This window comes from Taeniopygia guttata, chromosome 4 (genome assembly GCF_048771995.1).
Source record: "Taeniopygia guttata chromosome 4, bTaeGut7.mat, whole genome shotgun sequence".
In the NCBI taxonomy this organism is placed as follows: domain Eukaryota; kingdom Metazoa; phylum Chordata; class Aves; order Passeriformes; family Estrildidae; genus Taeniopygia; species Taeniopygia guttata.
Window position 1 is genome coordinate 28,676,710 of NC_133028.1, and position 18,124 is coordinate 28,694,833.

The 18,124-nt window shown below is 33.7% G+C and overlaps 1 protein-coding gene across 2 annotated transcripts in view; it reads left to right on the top strand.

Annotated features, from left to right (window-relative positions):
* TUSC3 (tumor suppressor candidate 3) overlaps positions 1–18,124 on the top strand; it is a 110,845-nt gene that overhangs the window by 50,912 nt on the left and 41,809 nt on the right. For both annotated transcript variants that reach the window (XM_012573477.5, NM_001245134.1), the window contains 1 exon segment: positions 6,982–7,071. In XM_012573477.5, the coding sequence (XP_012428931.4) occupies positions 6,982–7,071 (90 nt within the window).

Below are 18,124 nucleotides of genomic sequence, written 5' to 3' on the forward strand. Positions count from 1 at the left end.
ACTTTTTTTGGTGGAATCAGAAGGAACTCCAGATTGCAGACAGATGACCTCAGTTAATGACTAAAATTTGTTGTGATTCATAGAAGAAAATGGGCACTCACTAGTATTATATTAATATAGAAGGTAATAATGTATTCAGAATTGTATGGTTATGATTCTCTTACATAGTGCTTTTTTCTACCACTAAACTTAGAGCTTCTTTTTTTGATAAAAGCTCATTAAAAGGAAAAATTGATAAGATGGTGTCTAGTTAAGGAGGGAAAGTAATGCTTAGGAAAATGCTTGTTATGAAGGGTATAAATAAGTAAAAAATATTTAATTCTAAATCATTATGTTCTTCATGATTTTTTTTTTCTTTTTGAACTTTCAAAACCAAATTAAACAGAGAAATTCTGGCAAGATGTTTAAAAAAAACAGAACAGAAAGCCCACATTTTCAGCAGAAGTATTGACAATTATTATGTTCCTTACTGGCAGTTTTTTTGGATACTATAAAGCTGAGAAAGCACAAAAACACTTTTCTAAAAGCTTTAGGTTTAGGGTTTAAATGCTTTTTGGATGTACTGCTAGGTAGCTAGTTTATTAAACATATTGCAAATAATTTTTTTTCATTTCAAATGAAAGCTTTTTATAGAGGTTGTCATTCAGTGACTGAAAACTGTATCATTGCAAACAGAGGACTCTTGTTTTCTTGTTTTGTTAGAGCTTCTCAGTTTGCTCTGAACAGTTTTATGTTCCCAAATCTTAAAAAAAGAAAAAATAAAAGTTGGTTACTTTTTATTAAAGTGAAAAATTGATGGTGTCACTCTGCCTGATGGAATGATCTGTTGCTAAAAGTAGATGAAAATTCTCAGCATAAAGAGTCTGTGCTGTTTTGACAGGGGATCCCAGAAATGTTTATTTGATAACTTCATTGATAGAAAAATATTGTGTCACATAGACAATATTTCCAGTACTGTTTCAGAAAAATATTTAGGAATACAATTTTTAATTATGCAGCTAACAGTTTTGATAGACTTGCAGAAGCAAGACCACAGGTTTCATCTCACACGTTGATTCCAATGCCAGCTCACACAAGACCATCGAATTGGTTTTGCCCCTCAGCATTAGATTGCACCACAGCAATATTTGTGGTTTCATCCCCTCATTGAAACACGGCAGGCTCTGGTAGGATCTTGTATGCCTTAGGCATTTTCACTTACATTGTTACCCAGAAGACTTTTAGGATGGCAAACCAGGATGACTGAGTCTCAGTACATAGTATCCTAAAAGATGTCTTTTGAAATCACATGTAAAATGTATCCCCTAGATTATCTTAGGCTTTAATTCAAATTCTGCTATTCATCTATGGATATTTTCCCTCTGAAATGCCAACACAAAGATGACAAAGGACTTCAGTCTTTAGATATTTGAAGACTCCTGTCCTTTTATGCTGGTAACAAGAAGCAATTCAGACTCTTCAGGACTCTACATTTCTTAAGCAGAGAGAAGAAAAGGTCAGATGGTATAAACTAGGCAAGGTTCTAACAGTTTAGGTAAGGAATTGCTTCATTTTAGACAAAAGTATGTGTGCTGAGAGTTTCTGTTCTGTTGGCTAGACTGTCTTTTGATAGCATTTCTTTACAAAGCTGTTGTTTTCTGCATGTAATTTTCAGTTTTACTTTATGCATATATTTCAGATTTGCCTATATACCTGTGGAATCAGGGAAGACAAAGTCTGTGCTGAGGTTAGAAGGCAGCTGCTTAGGATTTAACTCTCTTGGGCTAAATATGACAGGTCACTTGAATGAGGAGACAATGTGTTTACTGTTCTCATAACAGTTAGTGGGTATGAGAAATACACTCCCCAGTACTAACACCACATAGTACATTCATCAGCATTTATTGGTCTAAAGGAGCTTGGAGAGTCTTATGGCTACTAGTGACTTTTTCACCCCTTTCTGGAAATGAGGATAAAAAATTAATGAGCTTTATTCAAAGATTAACAGAAAAACAAAGGTTTCTCTGTGTGACTAGGTAGGCATCCAAAAGAACATCAATAAATTGTGATTGTTAATTTCTTTTTCTTCCTGTAGTTAGAGGTTTTAGAGATGCACATTTAAAGATACAGAAATCCATTCTCTTTGCTTCTGCATTGTACTCTGTACTTTAATTGTATATCTCTTAATGGAGAGTCTGATAAGTGATGGATTTATAAAAGGAGTACAGATCTCATAGCATGAGAGCCTTGATTGCGTGCAAAAGCAAGGTTAAACTGCATAGGAAAGGATTGCATTTCTTTAAAACAGTAATTCTGAAATGGTTAGAATTTACATATACAGAACAATATAGAAATGAAGTGTAGAACTAGCTGTCATGTGTCAACATTTTATTGAACTTATGCTTGAATTTAACCATATCCATAAATGAATCTAAAATTTCATTAGTTTTCTTATATTACAACATTTTCCATGTTCTTGGGTCTAAGCTTGCAAAGAAATCAAATTATTGGTTTTATATACTATCTGCTAATAGGAAGCTTCTCTTCAAAAGGCATACTAAATTACTCTTGTCTCCAGTAGTTTTGTTTAATGAATTAGCAGACAGTGTTAAACAAAACTTAGGCCTTTGAGAAGGGGATGTATAAAACCCAAATAAATAATTTGCAAAGTTTTCAAGACCAAGAACAGTTGAGAAATTTTGCTTATGTACCTGTGAAGTTGTGTCTTGCTTGCAATTCAGTGTTCTCTGGGACTCTTGGTGCTTTTATCTGTTCTTAGAAACCTTGTGATTTACACACAAATGTGCCATGGGTGAGCTTAAGTAGTCAACCCCTTGGTGAAACTAAGGATGGAAGCCATCAAGGAAGCATCAGTTGTAATTTGTTAACAAGGTCCTGCAGCAGATCAATCTACACATGTAGTGTACTCACCTAGAACACCAGTGTTTGGCTACAGAACCAAATACTCTGACTGCTTGCTTTTATCATTAGTTGCAAAATAAGCTACCTGAATTTAGAAGCTGTTAAAATAGCTTAAACCCTGGAAAAAAACCCTGCATTCCATTGATAAATCAAGTGGCATGCAGCAGTTAGTGCTGTTCTTGGAGTCTGACAAGGAGAAAGAAGGAGCAGATATAGAAAAGGTGTGTCTCTGTAGTATTCCTCTCTGTAGAATTGCTGAAATACAGACTTTACTGTAGAAAAGTGGCATTGTGATCAGAGAGTGCTTAACTTGAATTTTGTCCTTTACTCCTCTTTTCATCCTTTGAACTTTGACAAGATCCAAGAAAACTGCAGAAAGGCTCCACTTCTCTGCATCTGCTAGTAAATATGAACAAGCTGGTCATTTGTAGGAATTAATTTGGCAAAGTTTCTAACTGAGAAAAATCAACTCACAGTAATGGTTAGTCTGGAAACTTTTGGATCCCAAAGTATAGTATCCTATGGAAACTATGCCATTTGGAATGATAAACACTGTGTATCAGCATGAATTACAGATGCATGCATCTGTTCTACAAATAATGGTGTGTATTTTACAAACAGTACAAGTCTGTAGTTTCCAATGTTGTTTTTTTTTATACAGATGATTGTAATTGGAGAATATAGAGCACAGCAAAATGAGCTCCAATGTCAAGCACTGTATGTAGCATACTAAATTCTTGCATAAGGAATATGATGAAAATACTCTGTTCTTAGGATACTTAAAATAGATGAAGATTGGAAAAGGACAAGGGAGAACCTGGAAAATGTATTTTGGCTGCTGAAAAAGTTTGTGGAAAAACATCATAAAAAGGAACATGATGGAAGGAAATCATTGCAGATTCAGTGTGTTGTAAATCAAATTAGGTTTTTTTGGTCACAAACAGTCTGAACTGAAAGAATGTGAAAGATGCCTTCAGGTTAAATAACCGTATTGTTGAGTCCTTGCTTTTCAGTTATGTTTATACTTGACATTTTCTTCTCCCCACTGTTGCATCTCCTAGTTACTTTTTTTTGCTAGATATTATACTGTCTCTCAGTGTGGTATTTAAAGCATGAAAGATCTTCAGTAATTTGGGAGATTTATAATTTATAAAATATATTACTATATATAAAATGGGGTAGAGTCTTTTTGATCTTTCCATATGGAAGCAGATCTTTTTGATCTTTCCATATTTGGCCCTAGAGATTACAAATTACAAACAGTAATTAAAAAATGAGAAAAATTACTTCTTATGAAAAACACAATTTTAGAGAGGCACAGTTTGTGTACTCTCTGCATCTGTTATGAAAATTTAGTGTTTGAATTTTCAGCTAATTTTTTGCCTTTCTAAATATCTTTCACTTCACTTTTGATACCCATATTTTAAATTTCTACAGTTTTGTGCTTTTGCATAAGCTATAATGTGAATCATCACCAAAATTGCAGTATAAATTTTTCTGCTAAAACAATCTGCAAGGTATAGAAATAACTATGCCACTCTTCTTCCAATAATATCGCTGTATACTCTTTTCATGTTGTTGCATATTATTAATCAAAACAAAATCCATTTGTTAGCAATCACTACCAGTATGTCTTCATCTGCCATGTTAGTTATTATGCTGTTACATTCTTAATCATGTAAAAAGCAAAATGAAACACATTTTATATTAAAAATAAGAACCTTTTCATATTGTAATTAAAATCGTAGCACTACAGCAAAACAGTAATTAAACTGTATTTGAAAATGTATCTTCTCTTTCTATTGCAAGAGAAGTTTCATTGACACCACAATTAAATCATTCTGCATGCATCTCTTGGTATCTTTGCCTTTCTCTTATGTCATGGTTACTCTTCCACTGCTTCTCTCTGGATCTCCAGATCAGTCTTTTGCTTTGGGGTGATGTGGTATTATGGTGAGCTGTCAGCATTCCACGGTCTTTGCTGGAAGGGTTATGATGCTGCTGCTTTCTTCCTCCTTGGTTTAGGGTCCACTTTGGGCTATTTCCACTTTGCACTTCTTGACTGATCTGTAACAAAATTTCACATCAGAATTTACAGGGTCAATCGAGATGATCTTAAATATGTTGGGTGCTTGTCATTTGTTTTCTTTATTAGCACTAAAATGGTTTTCTACAAGCTCCCATGTCTGTGTTTCTTGATTCACTATTCTACTATTTATAGGTTTGGGATCTCCAGTGTAATCCTGTGCATCATTTCTTGTCATTCCATACTGACACATTGTAACCTATCTTTACACTTTGGCTGCCTCTGCTGTCATCACTACTGTAGTACATCAATATGTTGGTACTATCTATTTCATCCTAAAGAGAATAGAGGGGAAAAAATAATATGCCAATTTAATATAAACTAGGTATGGTCACCTGGTCTTAGAGAAAACTGCTGTTTTAGCTAAATAGGTAAACCCTTCCTCTCCAACTACTACCAAACAGCAACAGCAAAAAAAACCCAAAAAAACAACCCAAACAAAAAAACTACCCAAACCCCAAATGAAAAGAAAACGCAAAGCCAGGAAAGCCAAGACAGATTTAAATAAAGTTTGACCAGATTCCCTATGAAGGCCTTGTTCATATTTCTAGAGGTAGCAATGCTGCATTTACAGGGATACAGAGCTACACTAGCTTATATTCACTTTGCAAACGTGTTACTAAACATTCTTCAACAAAAACACTCTAAAAGGTTTTAGTAAACCCTGGTTTAGTTAGTCACTATGGTGTCACTGCAGACCCCCATCTGGGTAATAATTAGCATTGACTCTATGATTGCAAAAGGCTGATCAATTGCTTTATTATATCATCCTATCCTGTATTATACTATACTTATTGAGAAACTCAGCAACCCTTCCAGCCAGTCCAATACAGCTTTGACCTAACTGGTCGATCAACCCAAACACCATCCAGTGTCCAATTAAGAAATCATCCTTTGGTAAACAAACCTCCATGACACATTCCACATGTGTAGAACAGCAGGTGCAACAAGTGGAGATAGGAATTGTGTCTCATTCTTTACTCTGATCTTCTGGCAGCCTTCCCTGGGAAAATGCCTGGGAAAGTCTGTGCCTGCTCTCCGTGGCCACAGAGCTGCTGCCACACTATGGTACAAATTTTTACATCCATGATTCATCTGCCATATCTTCATGACTTTATTATGCTATTTGAAATATTGATGTACAGTAAAAATTAGCGTGTACTGTGCTTAAAAATGTAGTTTTGTAAAGATTATCTGCACTGATAAAACAGAAGACATATTTAGATGATACATGTATCTTATTTCTCTCACTTGATAATCCAAAATACTATACTTTCTCTTTAAAATAGTCTTAATGACTCTTGGTACAACTGGTGTTTGTCATGTGTATTCCACAGTATGATCTTCTACAAGCATTAAGGTCTGTTTTTACAGTTGTCACACATTCCTAACCTAACCTCACACTTTTTTTCTGTTGGGAATTTTCAACCTTTCCAGCAAATCAACCATTGCCGTTTGTCATAGCTAAAATGAATATCAGTCATATAGGACACATCATGAGAATTTCATAAAATAGGACAGATTTTTTTTTAATATCTAGATTTTTTTGATTACTTCATGTATAATTTCAGACACATGAAATCAGAAAGGTAAGCTAAATATTAGTATAAGATTTAGAGGCAGAAATATTTTCATGGAAGGTTATATAAATTTGAGTTTCCAGAACATTTGCAATAAATGCCTTCTACTGCTGCAAATACTTGTTTTCATGTAGATATGTAAATGTCGTGCATAAATTTAGGATTATTTCAAGTGAAATTTGGAAAATATGACTTGAGCTAACTCATTTTCAGAATGGTAGAAGTCATGAAGAATTTTATGAAGATACTATCTTAAAACATCTGAAGATACTATCTTAAAATACAAATAGAGGTACTGTGTCTGGTTAGTGAAAAGAAATTACATATCTAAAGCAAGAGTAAGCAGCAGAATGTTTTTCTGTTCAGTCATTCACAGTAAATTAATGAATATATTGTTGTTCTATCTTTTTCTAGTGCGTTGTATTTGCTATGACATCTGGTCAGATGTGGAATCACATCCGTGGACCCCCGTATGCACATAAAAATCCTCAGAATGGACAAGTGGTGAGTTGATAATTTTATTTTGAGGAGAAAGGATGTGTAGAGAGTCACTTGGTACAGTGTGCCTACAACTGAGAATAATTGCAGGTCCATAGGTCTGTATTAAAGTCTGTGAGAGTCTTAAACTAGTTGCAAGCAGAGTCTGTTTTGGAATTTCAGATCTTTAGAAGGTGCCACCATCTCTGATTTGAGCAATGAAATGAGTGGTTGTGTTGTTCTAATTTCTCTCTCTGCATCTCCTAGCTGTAGTGAATGTGTTAGAAATTGTTCCATAACACACAATTCCCACTGCCCAAAGATAAATGTAGATGTTGTGTCTTTTTGTAAGGATGTGCTTCCTCACACAGTAGAAAAAAAGTGGTTTGCTTCTCCTTTTAGGCTACACAAACCTATTTTTTACACAAACCTCTTACCTACCTCTTTCAATCATTTTAGTTAGAGAAGGAGATGCTGAGCACGTTCATGTGCTTTATACCATTTTCTATCGTGTCTGTAACTCTTCCACTAACTTCTACAGAATGCTTTTTCCTGTATCTTTGTTCTGCTTCAATTTAAACTCTTTATCAGCTTTACTAAGTAGTTAACATTGACTCCTGCCAAAATTACTTTGATATCCTGTTATTGCTGCCTTTAAAGGATTACCTTATTTTCTTCTTCCTGCTTACAAGTTAACGAATGTTCATCAGATCTCAGAAGAATAAACTCTCTTTGCCTATTAGGAAAGTAAAAATTACTTTGGCTAGTTCCTAATCACTCCTTGTTATTTACGACTTTTAAAGCAATTTCTTGAGATGGAATCTACAAAACATACAATGACCAGGAAGCTATATTTTTTATGAATTACAGTCCGTTGAGCTATTTTCAGTTTTGTCCATCACTAGGTAAAGGAAACTGTATTACATCTTAAAGAAAAGAATTATTTTAAGCTCTCTTTGTGTCATATCTTAATTGGAGTAACAAAAAATGATGGTTTGAAATTAATTACTGATCTGTGTTTTATCAGGAATGAAACAGAACATGGATGTCATAATAGAACAGGATTTCATCTGTGAACTTTGTTTTTCAGATGATGCATAAATAACCTCAATAAAATGCTGTTTATGAAGATTTGGAATTTTTCAGTACTGCCTTGCAGTATTAAATTTATGACACTTTTCAATGGAGTGACACAAAGAAGAAATATTATTTACAGAAAGCACTGTTTGTGACAAATTAGTTTGTACCTTATCCAATTTTACACATATTGCCTGTCTTAAAGCCTGTTTTGGAAGTATACCATACATTTAATAATTTTGGAATATTCCTGAATTTGTGCTGGCTTGTCTACATTTTCAGAGTATGAACTTGTATCCTCAATGTCTGAAGTGCTACTACTTTGGCAATGTTAGTACACACAACCAAGTAATGGAAATAATGGTAAAGATGGTTTTAAAATCTAGATACTAATCAATTGTACTGGTCAACATACATTCTTTTACGGTTTTGATGCATTTTATGACTTCAGGTAAGTTTTTTGTACCTCTGATTCACCTGTCTCTCCTTGTTCATATGTATCAGTGCTCTGACTGCTTTGTATGTCGCAGTAAGTAAAACCAGTTAGAGTCTAAGAATTAAAAGAAGAATAAATTAAAGATTACCAAGATCCTACTTTAATTAATCTGTCACTGACCAGTATAATTGTCATTTAAAGCTCTAACTTCAGGAGTGTTAGAAGCTTAATAAGTAGGCTATAAATATTTTCCTATTTTACACTGTGGTTTGGTTTTTTTCCCCTTCAAATAACACTTGAACATTTTCCTGTTTCATTTTTCTAACACTTATCTGTGTTTCTGTAAATTTGAAGTAATAAATGTGCTTGTCTAACCTTCTGTGAGATTTATTCAACCATGATAATTCACTGTAATACTTTGTGAATTGTCAGCAGCTGCTGTCTTTATATCTAGCTGAAATTTAACTCATCACTTTCTTTGCAATGTCTAGTATTTAGTAACAATTCCAAATCTGCATGCCAATTTTTTGCAATTACTTGTATTTAGTACTCTGAAACTTTGTTGACAGTCTTACCATGGAAATTTCTGGTTTTAAGAGAGTGCAGAAATAGCTCATCAAGCTTAATAGTTTTATTATTAAGTTCAAAATTATGGATTCTTAGTTTTTCTTATTTCATGTAAGTTAGTGGTTCAGTTCTATACTAGCCTGATATGCCAACACACTTTGAAAATGGTAATACTCTGTCTTCATAAACTCTTCTTTGCCTCAAATATCTCCTATTATATGTTTTGTTCTTGCTGTAATTTTAGATGGCATTTAATTTGTTATTAAATTCCTGGGGGTCTTTCAAACGATGAAAGGACATCTGTTTCCTTTGCTTAGACAACACTACTTACTCTTGCCAGCATCTTGTGCATATAACATCACCAGTTCTTAAAACTTGGCTTTTGCATTGTGTTTGTGACTACCTAAGCTACTTTAACTGCATGACTGTACTCTTTTAAGCTTTGAAACCATATTTTTATATTTCTGTGTGGTCTCTTCTATAAAGCTGATGGTCTCTATTATTGCAGTTGTTGCAGGTAGTTCCTTTATTCCCTACTGCTATCAACTAAATTCAGGTTTTGGGTCCACATGGAAGAGCATCCATTTTTATGTAGAAAGCTGAATCAGGCAGTAACATTGTTTTATATTTCATTTCTGGTTTAAGTTCATAAAACCATGCTAGTCTTCTATCTTGACGCGTACTTTGTTTCTGTTTTATTTCTAGAGTTCTCCATCTTTTTGCCAAACAATTTTGTTATGATTGGGCCCTTACTGACTGTGTGTTGCTAAAATCTGAACCTGTTTTACTGGGGCTGAGAGTGACAATTAAACATTCTGTTGGTGTCTGTATGTAATGTCTCGTGAGACTTCTGATTATTATTCAGAGCTTGATCTGTATGGAGCTGATGGTGAGAGAAGCAGAAATGGAGAAAACAATTACATGGGTTTGAGCCTTCTGTAGAGGTAGCTCTGCTGCTATTTAATTTACCTAATAGCGAAGAATTCTCAGAAGATTTTCATTAACTTTTAAATAAATAGCAGCAATGGCTAAGAGAGCATTTATGTATATCTGACCATGAGTTAGCTGCCTTTTTTATTATTATTATTATGCACACAAATTCTACAATTTTTATTGTGCAATGTGCTCAAGATTGCATCTTTTAAATGGTTGGAAAGTTGCTCTAAATGAGACCAGGGAAAAGGGCAAGCTTGATCTAAAATGCTGAATTAGCATGGTTTCCAAAGCTTGTAATTTTCTTGCCTTCTCTTAAAAGAAAGTATTAGGAGTTAGAAAAGTTTTTGTGTGAAGAGGAAACTATGGCATTTTATTACCAGGTGGTTTTCCTGTGTAGATTGATGCTTTGTGAAATGGACAATAATATTATTTGCCACTATATTCATTGGATTTTTTTATTGTCTTATATTTAAAAGATTGTTGAAATTCCTTAAGAATAACACAAGTTGTGTTCTTAGGAAGTAGTTTGTATATTAAAAGATCTTTTACATAAAACACCTTATAATATCACATTATATATAAATATTTGTTTAACTGTAGAGCTTATTCACCCTGTTTTTTCCCCTACTTACTTTTGTAGTTTTATAAACACTGATCTTTACTCACTTCTTTTGCTGATACAGTTATGTAGTAAGGTGTATGTTTCTGAAGTTAAATGAAAAATATATTTGACTGCTGGTATATATTTTTCATTTGTCTATACAAAACAAAGGTATTTGTATGTATTATTATAAAGTATATAATATTATAAAATGTATTCTAAGAATATTGGGATTCTTAATTTTCACTATCCTCCACTGCTAAGCAGGGTAAAATGTCACTGACCAATGTTAATTCTTCTATGGTTTCTCTTGGTAATCTAATTAAAATATAAGGAACTGGTTCATGTTCTTCTGTTACTAATAGAACAAGAGCCATTTTTGTAAGGCCAGCTTAAATGCCACACAGGAATCTAGTTTTTTTATCTTCCTGGACTTTACTGGTTGGGGAGACGTATATGGTAAGAGCCTTATCTATTAAAACAATTAATAGGTAACTTTGAAGATCATGTAATCCAGCTGCTTGCTCAGAGGTTTCTCTTTCTCTTGGACAAAGGGCTTTGTCCAAGAGAATTTTGAATGTCTCCATGGTTAGAAATTTCCCAACCTATTCCAGTGTTTAATCATCCACAAAATTCTTTTAGTTTTACCTTTTAATTTATTTTCTTTTGTTTTTCATTTCCCTCAGAAACAGTCAAAGTAAATTTTATCTTCCTCTTCAGTAAAGCTGATTTAGCTGACTTCTTAATTAGAGTTTAACATTGACTTTAATAAAATTTGGACTTAAATCAATGGTAAAGCTTTTCAGAGCTTCTAACCGCATACTTTTGCTTAAGTGACACTATGATATCACTACAAAATCCACACTGAAAACAAGAAAATATTATGCCTGGAGTAGTCAGATTTTGCTCTCTCAATATAGCCACGCAGATGTTCTTGTACCTGTTAAATAATTGTTTTCTTCTAAAATCCTACAACTTGGAGACTGGGGAAGGCAGAGGAGTGGAAAGGAACATATTTTCCATGTAGTGCAACACCATCTTCCACTCTTTTTTATGGATTATTTTGTGAATCTTACCTATTCCCTATAGAAACATAGTCTATAGTACAAGGCTGCAGTGTTCTTTTTCCTGAAGTAAAATTTCAGCAGTTGGGAATTGTCTTGTGAACTACTAGGAAAGTCTCATAATATTTTCTTTCCTGCAGAGCCTTCTGGAGCTGGTGTGTTTTTATGTTGGTGAGCTCTTGTCTTCCCACGTAGTTTTGCTAGTTTGCTCTAATGCTGTCATTTCAGTGTAACAGATCCACTTCTCTTATGCCTGTGGACTATGTCAAGAGAAGGAACATGCATTTAAGTGTGTTAACGTAAATGAAGCAGCATACCTCAGATAGTCCTCCATGGACTAATTCACCCATAATCTCTGGTTCAGAAAGACTTCCTTTTATTGTTGTTACTCATTGTTAGGGTGGTTTTTTATTGAACATAAAGAACTTTTGATTTGATCTATATTTTTGGGTTTTTGTTGTTTTTTTTTTCCTGCAAGTCAATAATTACTGGCTACTTGATATTTTATTAAATATAAAATTATTTTTGTATGTTTTCATGGAAACAAAAGTTATTCTGACTTTTTTTTGTCTAGCTCATATGCCAACATTAATTCCTTTATTTGGCTAAACTTTCATGTTAACTGACTGTTACTGAAGGAAGATACTGTAGAAGAAGACATAAGGACTAAATTAAAAGGTAAACTAAAAGGTTTTGTTGTACGTGCAGTCTGTTCTGCCTTCAAAGGCAAGTAGGGTGGTGCTATATACCTCACTTATTAGATATCAAATATTTTTGAGTTTCTGGATGGCAGTTTATATGGTGGTTTTTTCCATTTTTCTTTTCTTTGAATCATTCATAAGACTTTTTTTTTATTTATTTATAGATGTTGCCACACAAATCTTGTATCTATATGTTATAGTCAGGGATAGACACACATACCTGATTTCATTGTTTTCCTTACATTTTTTTTTTAAGTATTATAAATATTCTCAGTATTAATGATGCTGCAACTGCTGTTATTTGTTCCATTGGGGTTAAGAATTAAAAGAGTCCTGCTCTTGGTAGTTTCCTTTTTTTCCCCTCCACTTCTAGCAACAAACTGAGTTAAAATTAAACAGTATGAACCCTGGTAGCTGAGGAATCAGTTTTGACTTCAATTGGTTTCCTCAGATAGGCAAAACCTATTCCTATACTAAAATTAACATAGAATAAGTTGATACTTGGCAGGGTTATGCATATGAACAGAATGTGAAAGTAGGTGCTCTGGTAAAGACAGGAGTTGACTGTTGGCTTCAACTGTTTTTGTAGTTTGTTGGAGCAGAGGAGGAGTTGGTGGTGTTTGTGACTTTTATAACAATAGACCTATTCAAAGCAACTGTGAAAATCAACTTGAAGGAGGAACATATCTATATTCATTTTTCTTTTGGCACAGTAATGCTCCAATGGCAGAAAGAAATTTTTTTCTAGCTTTAGAAGAAGCAATGAGAATCTTTCAATAAATTAAGAACCTTGTTTCCTGACATTTTGTATTTCTTAGATTAATAATTTCTCTATCTAATGTTAATTGGTTGGTGCTGTGCTTCTGTTTACTGTAATTATTATAATTATAAAAGAATTTGAATGTATACATATATACTTTTGTCTTCTCAGTAATCACTGTAAAACATCCTGGAAATCTGAAAACTATTTTCCAAATTCTATAAAGCTCGTGTTACCAGAAATACCATACAAAATGTGTTAGTAACATTAAAGCTTTCTGCTATTCCATTATGTCCAAAGCTAAACTATTGGATGAAAAGTTTGATTTATTTTAGGTTCCAATTAGATCTTGCTCAAGAATAGTTTACATGGCTGTTACATTATGCTTATATTTAGAAGCAGACATTGCTAAGTCAAGTGTCTTGTTATGTCTTGCTATTTCTCAAAAAGTCACCAAAATATTTGTAAGGGAATTATTGTTTTCAAACTTCTTTGTCCTTATTCTTGGAGTATGGGGAGGACATAATTTAACTTCAACTCTGATTTCGGGTCAGCATTCAAACTTCTTTTATGTCCACGTTGTTGAGAAGCAAGTTCACAAAAGGGGTAGGCTTTACACAAGCTTTACAACAGGGAATTAATTTTGTTTCACACTATCCTTTAGACACACAGACTTCTGTCTTTCACTTAAAAAACATTGCAGAGTTATAGCCCATCTTAGGAGAGTTTGCTTGTGCATAGCAGCTGTAATTGATCTGCTCTTTAAAGATTTTAAAGGTATCTTGTGTCAAGACGGTATTATGTACAGAAGTGGGTTGAGGAGCAGATTTTGTGTGCATCACCTACTCTTAGTATTCAGAACTCACAGAATCAAACTTTCATGTTTATTTGAAATAGACTGTAGTTCTTTTGTATGTGTTTGTACTGCAAAAAAGAGGCATTTTTCACTGTTCCCCATAGAAGTCTATCATTAATATTTAAACCAAAGCTGTTAAAGGCTACAGCTCTTCAACTTCAGGTACAGTGCAAATTAAAAAGATTTCTTTACTGACAGTCTTGCAAGTCTAGCTTTTGAGCAGTAAACAAAAGCATGAAATAATCCTTTGTGTTTACAGGTCCTGGGGTCACTTAGCATAGCAAAATGCTCTACATGAAATAAAAATAGCACTACTGTTTAAAAGAAGGAAGTTGTCTGCATTTACACAGTCTCTTACACTTCTACTACGGGTCAATGGAATGAAAGAGGAATTTTGTTTATGGTTTGTTTTTTTTTATAATCAGTGTTCTAAAAAACAAAGAAGAAAAAAATTATTCCATAGTTTATATTAATCAGAGTAATCCCTGTCAGGTGTATAAAAGTTGGAATTTTCCCATTGTTTTCTGCGTGGCTATATACCAGAGTAATTGGAAAAAAAAATCCAGAGTAGATCTTATTATTGACATTTTATTTGTTTATAGACAGAGAGCACTTCAATCAGTGTCATAATGAATTAATAAATACTATCTGGTCTTGTCCAGTACTGACATTTAAGATATTCTTAATGCTGGAAATGAGGAAATTACCAAAAGCAGGGCACGGAGGGAAGTGGCTTATTTGGAGTGTAATTTGCCTGCTCGTGTTAAAACCAGTACAACATGATAGTACCCACAGCCCATTTGTATGGCCCTGTAAAGAACTGGATGAGCATTTAGCTAGAAGTAAAATAGAGATAATGCAAGCATTGGATCAGCTGTACAGTTTAACAATAGACTTTAAGAATTTATTTAAGATCGAAATGGAATTAAAATAATGATATTAGTTATTTTAGATCCCAATAATTATTCACTTACTTTATTATTATTTAGCTCTGGAAAATACAAAACCACAAGACTGTGATGTGAATGTATATGCCACTTTAGGTATTGCTCACGCTGACCTGTGGTCTGCTGTATTGCTCTTACTTTGAAAACCCACTGGATCAAATTCAGGTCTACAAATACTTTGAAAAATTTGAGTAACTGCAAAAAAAAAACCAACAGTGCAAAGACTTTAATTTGTATTTCTTCCGGCTTCTTCTCCTGTTTGTTTAATTTGCAAGTTTCCTACCTCTGCTAAAATATTGGAAAGCTTAATTTATTGAAGAACAAACAATTGAAATCCCGCCACACAAGCTTCTTTAAAGCTGAGGAAAAAATTTAGAAGGAGCAGGTTAAAGACACATTTAAACCACTCTTACTCAGAGGATTATTTTCTGTATAAATTTAAGAACATCTGTTCTGAACATCCTATCTTCCAAAAAAGACAGCTTATATAGCACATGGCAAAATGCATCCTGAAAATAGACAGCACAGCTGGAATAGTAAACACAGAATGACAGTTTGAAAAAGAAAAGGATATCTGGGGGAAAACCCTAACAAAAGAAACAAAAAGCAGTAATATCTTCCAGCAGAATTCTGTATTTTACTGCTGTTGGTGACAAGCACACGTCTGCTGATTTATTTAATAAGCAGTTGTTCAGTTGGGTTACTAACATAAATACCAAGCTAAAAAGTTCAGTCCTTATGCGTAATATTTGTTTGAATTGTCTTCTTTCTCTTTTACCCTTTTTCTTTTCAGTCAGTCATCTACACTATATTACATAGTTGTGATCTCAAAAATACCTTTAAAGCCTAATTCATAGTGCATGGGTATGCAGTAGCAGAAGGGCCCTTATGCATTGTTCAGTCATGGGCAAATATATCCTATCAAAGCCTCTCACTTAAGATTTTGCTCCCAGACTCATTTTGCAGTGCTATTTTGCAACCTTTTGTATTCAAATGAAGTTTTTAATTATTGGATGGATCATGCATGCAACAGTTTGTACCTTGATTTTAACTTATTTGTTCACGTATATTAATCACATTCAGCCCATACATATAAAATGGATACTTTTTCCTGTCTGAGTTATTTTCATACAATGAGAACAAAATTTCTGGAAATCCTTCTGACTTTGGACACATACGACTTTCAGTTCTTCCTGTGTAAAGTAGTGGTGGGTTTTATCTGGCCTCAGCTGAATTCATTAATACCAGTTTTTGTACTCAAGTCAAGTCATCTACTTCAAATTTTATAAATTAGTCCCAAGATACAGATTTCCTTTAGGTATTTTTAAGCAGTCTGTTCTGTCTCCTGTTGAGATAGTTATTCAAGCTGCTTACCGAGTTTGTTCTAATCCTATTATCCTATTTTTTAACACCTTTAAATATATCGGATTGAAATGCCAAAGTCCAGATAAATAGTAGCTTTTTTTTTTTTTTTTTTTTTGGTCAGGAGCATTAATTACTTTAGAAAAAAAGATTATATCCAATGGATCCTATGTCTTAGGATCAAATGTGCTATATTACATCTCATTTTTCATGTTCCTTCACATGTTTAATTGTTCTTTATTACAAAACTTATTCAGAAACGTTTCATTATACTGAAAATCTACTTCTTTCTTTTCAGGATGTGTTTGGTTTCTGTATATGCTTTTCTGTGGATTTACACTAAAATGGACAGATAGATTTGTCTTGAATCAATACATAAAATTGTTACTGGGCTTTAAGACTCATGTACTAGTTTTGGAATTCTGCTTTTTGAGTTTTCCAGCAAATTTTAATGTGGTATAGATGCACCCTCTCAGCTATGGACACTTGTATTCCTTTTATTCATCATAAACATTCACAGAATTAGGAAACTGGGTTATTACCACTGTTTACTACATATTAACTTCTTTTGATTTTTCTCTGCTTTAATGACTGAAATGTGAGCTACCTGTTTGCGTTTCATTTATGGGGCCACTTCCGTTTGCCTCCTGGCAACTTCTTATTTTTGTCCCTAAGTTTCTTGGCCTTTCAAGAGGGAAATATATTTGCTAGTTATTTTCTTTCCATTCTTTCTGAGCTCTGGTTATTCATTGTATTGCACATGGGATTGTTCATCAGTTAGTTCTGCAGTGCTTCTCCAAAAGGTCAATAATTAATTTATTTGCTTTTTTTTTTTTTTAAGTTGTGTGGGATATAAATACAAGATAACTTAAGGAACTTTAATGGTTAGTCTCTGACTCACTCAATTCACCAAGTTTTTCTAGTGTGGGTGATTTTCCATGTTCATTTTTTCATTTCATTTGAGCTCTTTTGAAACGTAAAAATCTTAAATTGGAAGTTTAAAATGTGTTACTATTATTACTTCAGTTTATTTTACTGATGTAGCTCAAGCCATTTTACCTGAAACTATTTTGTGCTTCCACTATTCTTACACTGCCCCTTTTCCTATCAAAATACACTTAAAATATTATTGATTCTTGTGGAATCAGTAGGCAACTGAGAATGGAATCTGCCAGGTATCACATACCAATCATTGAGGTCCGCTCTTAGTAGTATTTGTTTGCACTCTACCTAGACAATTAGTCTTTAGTCTACCATAAGGAGCTCTTTTTCTGAATGTTTTTCAGTTCTTCTACTCTGCAATATCCTTCTCCATGAGTGGGGTCTCAGTTCTATCTCTCAACTTCATTGTCCTACAAAGTGAGTGAAATGTTCACTCACATCAGTGCCTAGTTCAGGTGAGGATTGCTCTTTTGATACCCATCTTCTGTACCTTTGTTTACAATAAACAGGGCATGTGACCTATGATCCTTTAGCATGAAATAATGCTAGAAGGTAAAATTTAGGAATTTACCTGTACACTCCCAGATGGTACTGGTTTGTTCAGTCTGTTGGACCAAAGAGGATCTAGTATGAAATAGAGCTATTTGAAATGTGTGTAGTGTGTATATTGCATTTGAAGAATTAATATGTACTACTTGCTAATTTAAACATATTCTTTAGGTCCACTGCAGCTCAAGATAAGCATCTTTATATCAGTAATTGTTGTGTTCTTCCAGTCAAACTTTCTGGTATGAAGAGTGATTTTGTGCAAGAAGCTCTAGTTCCATGAAG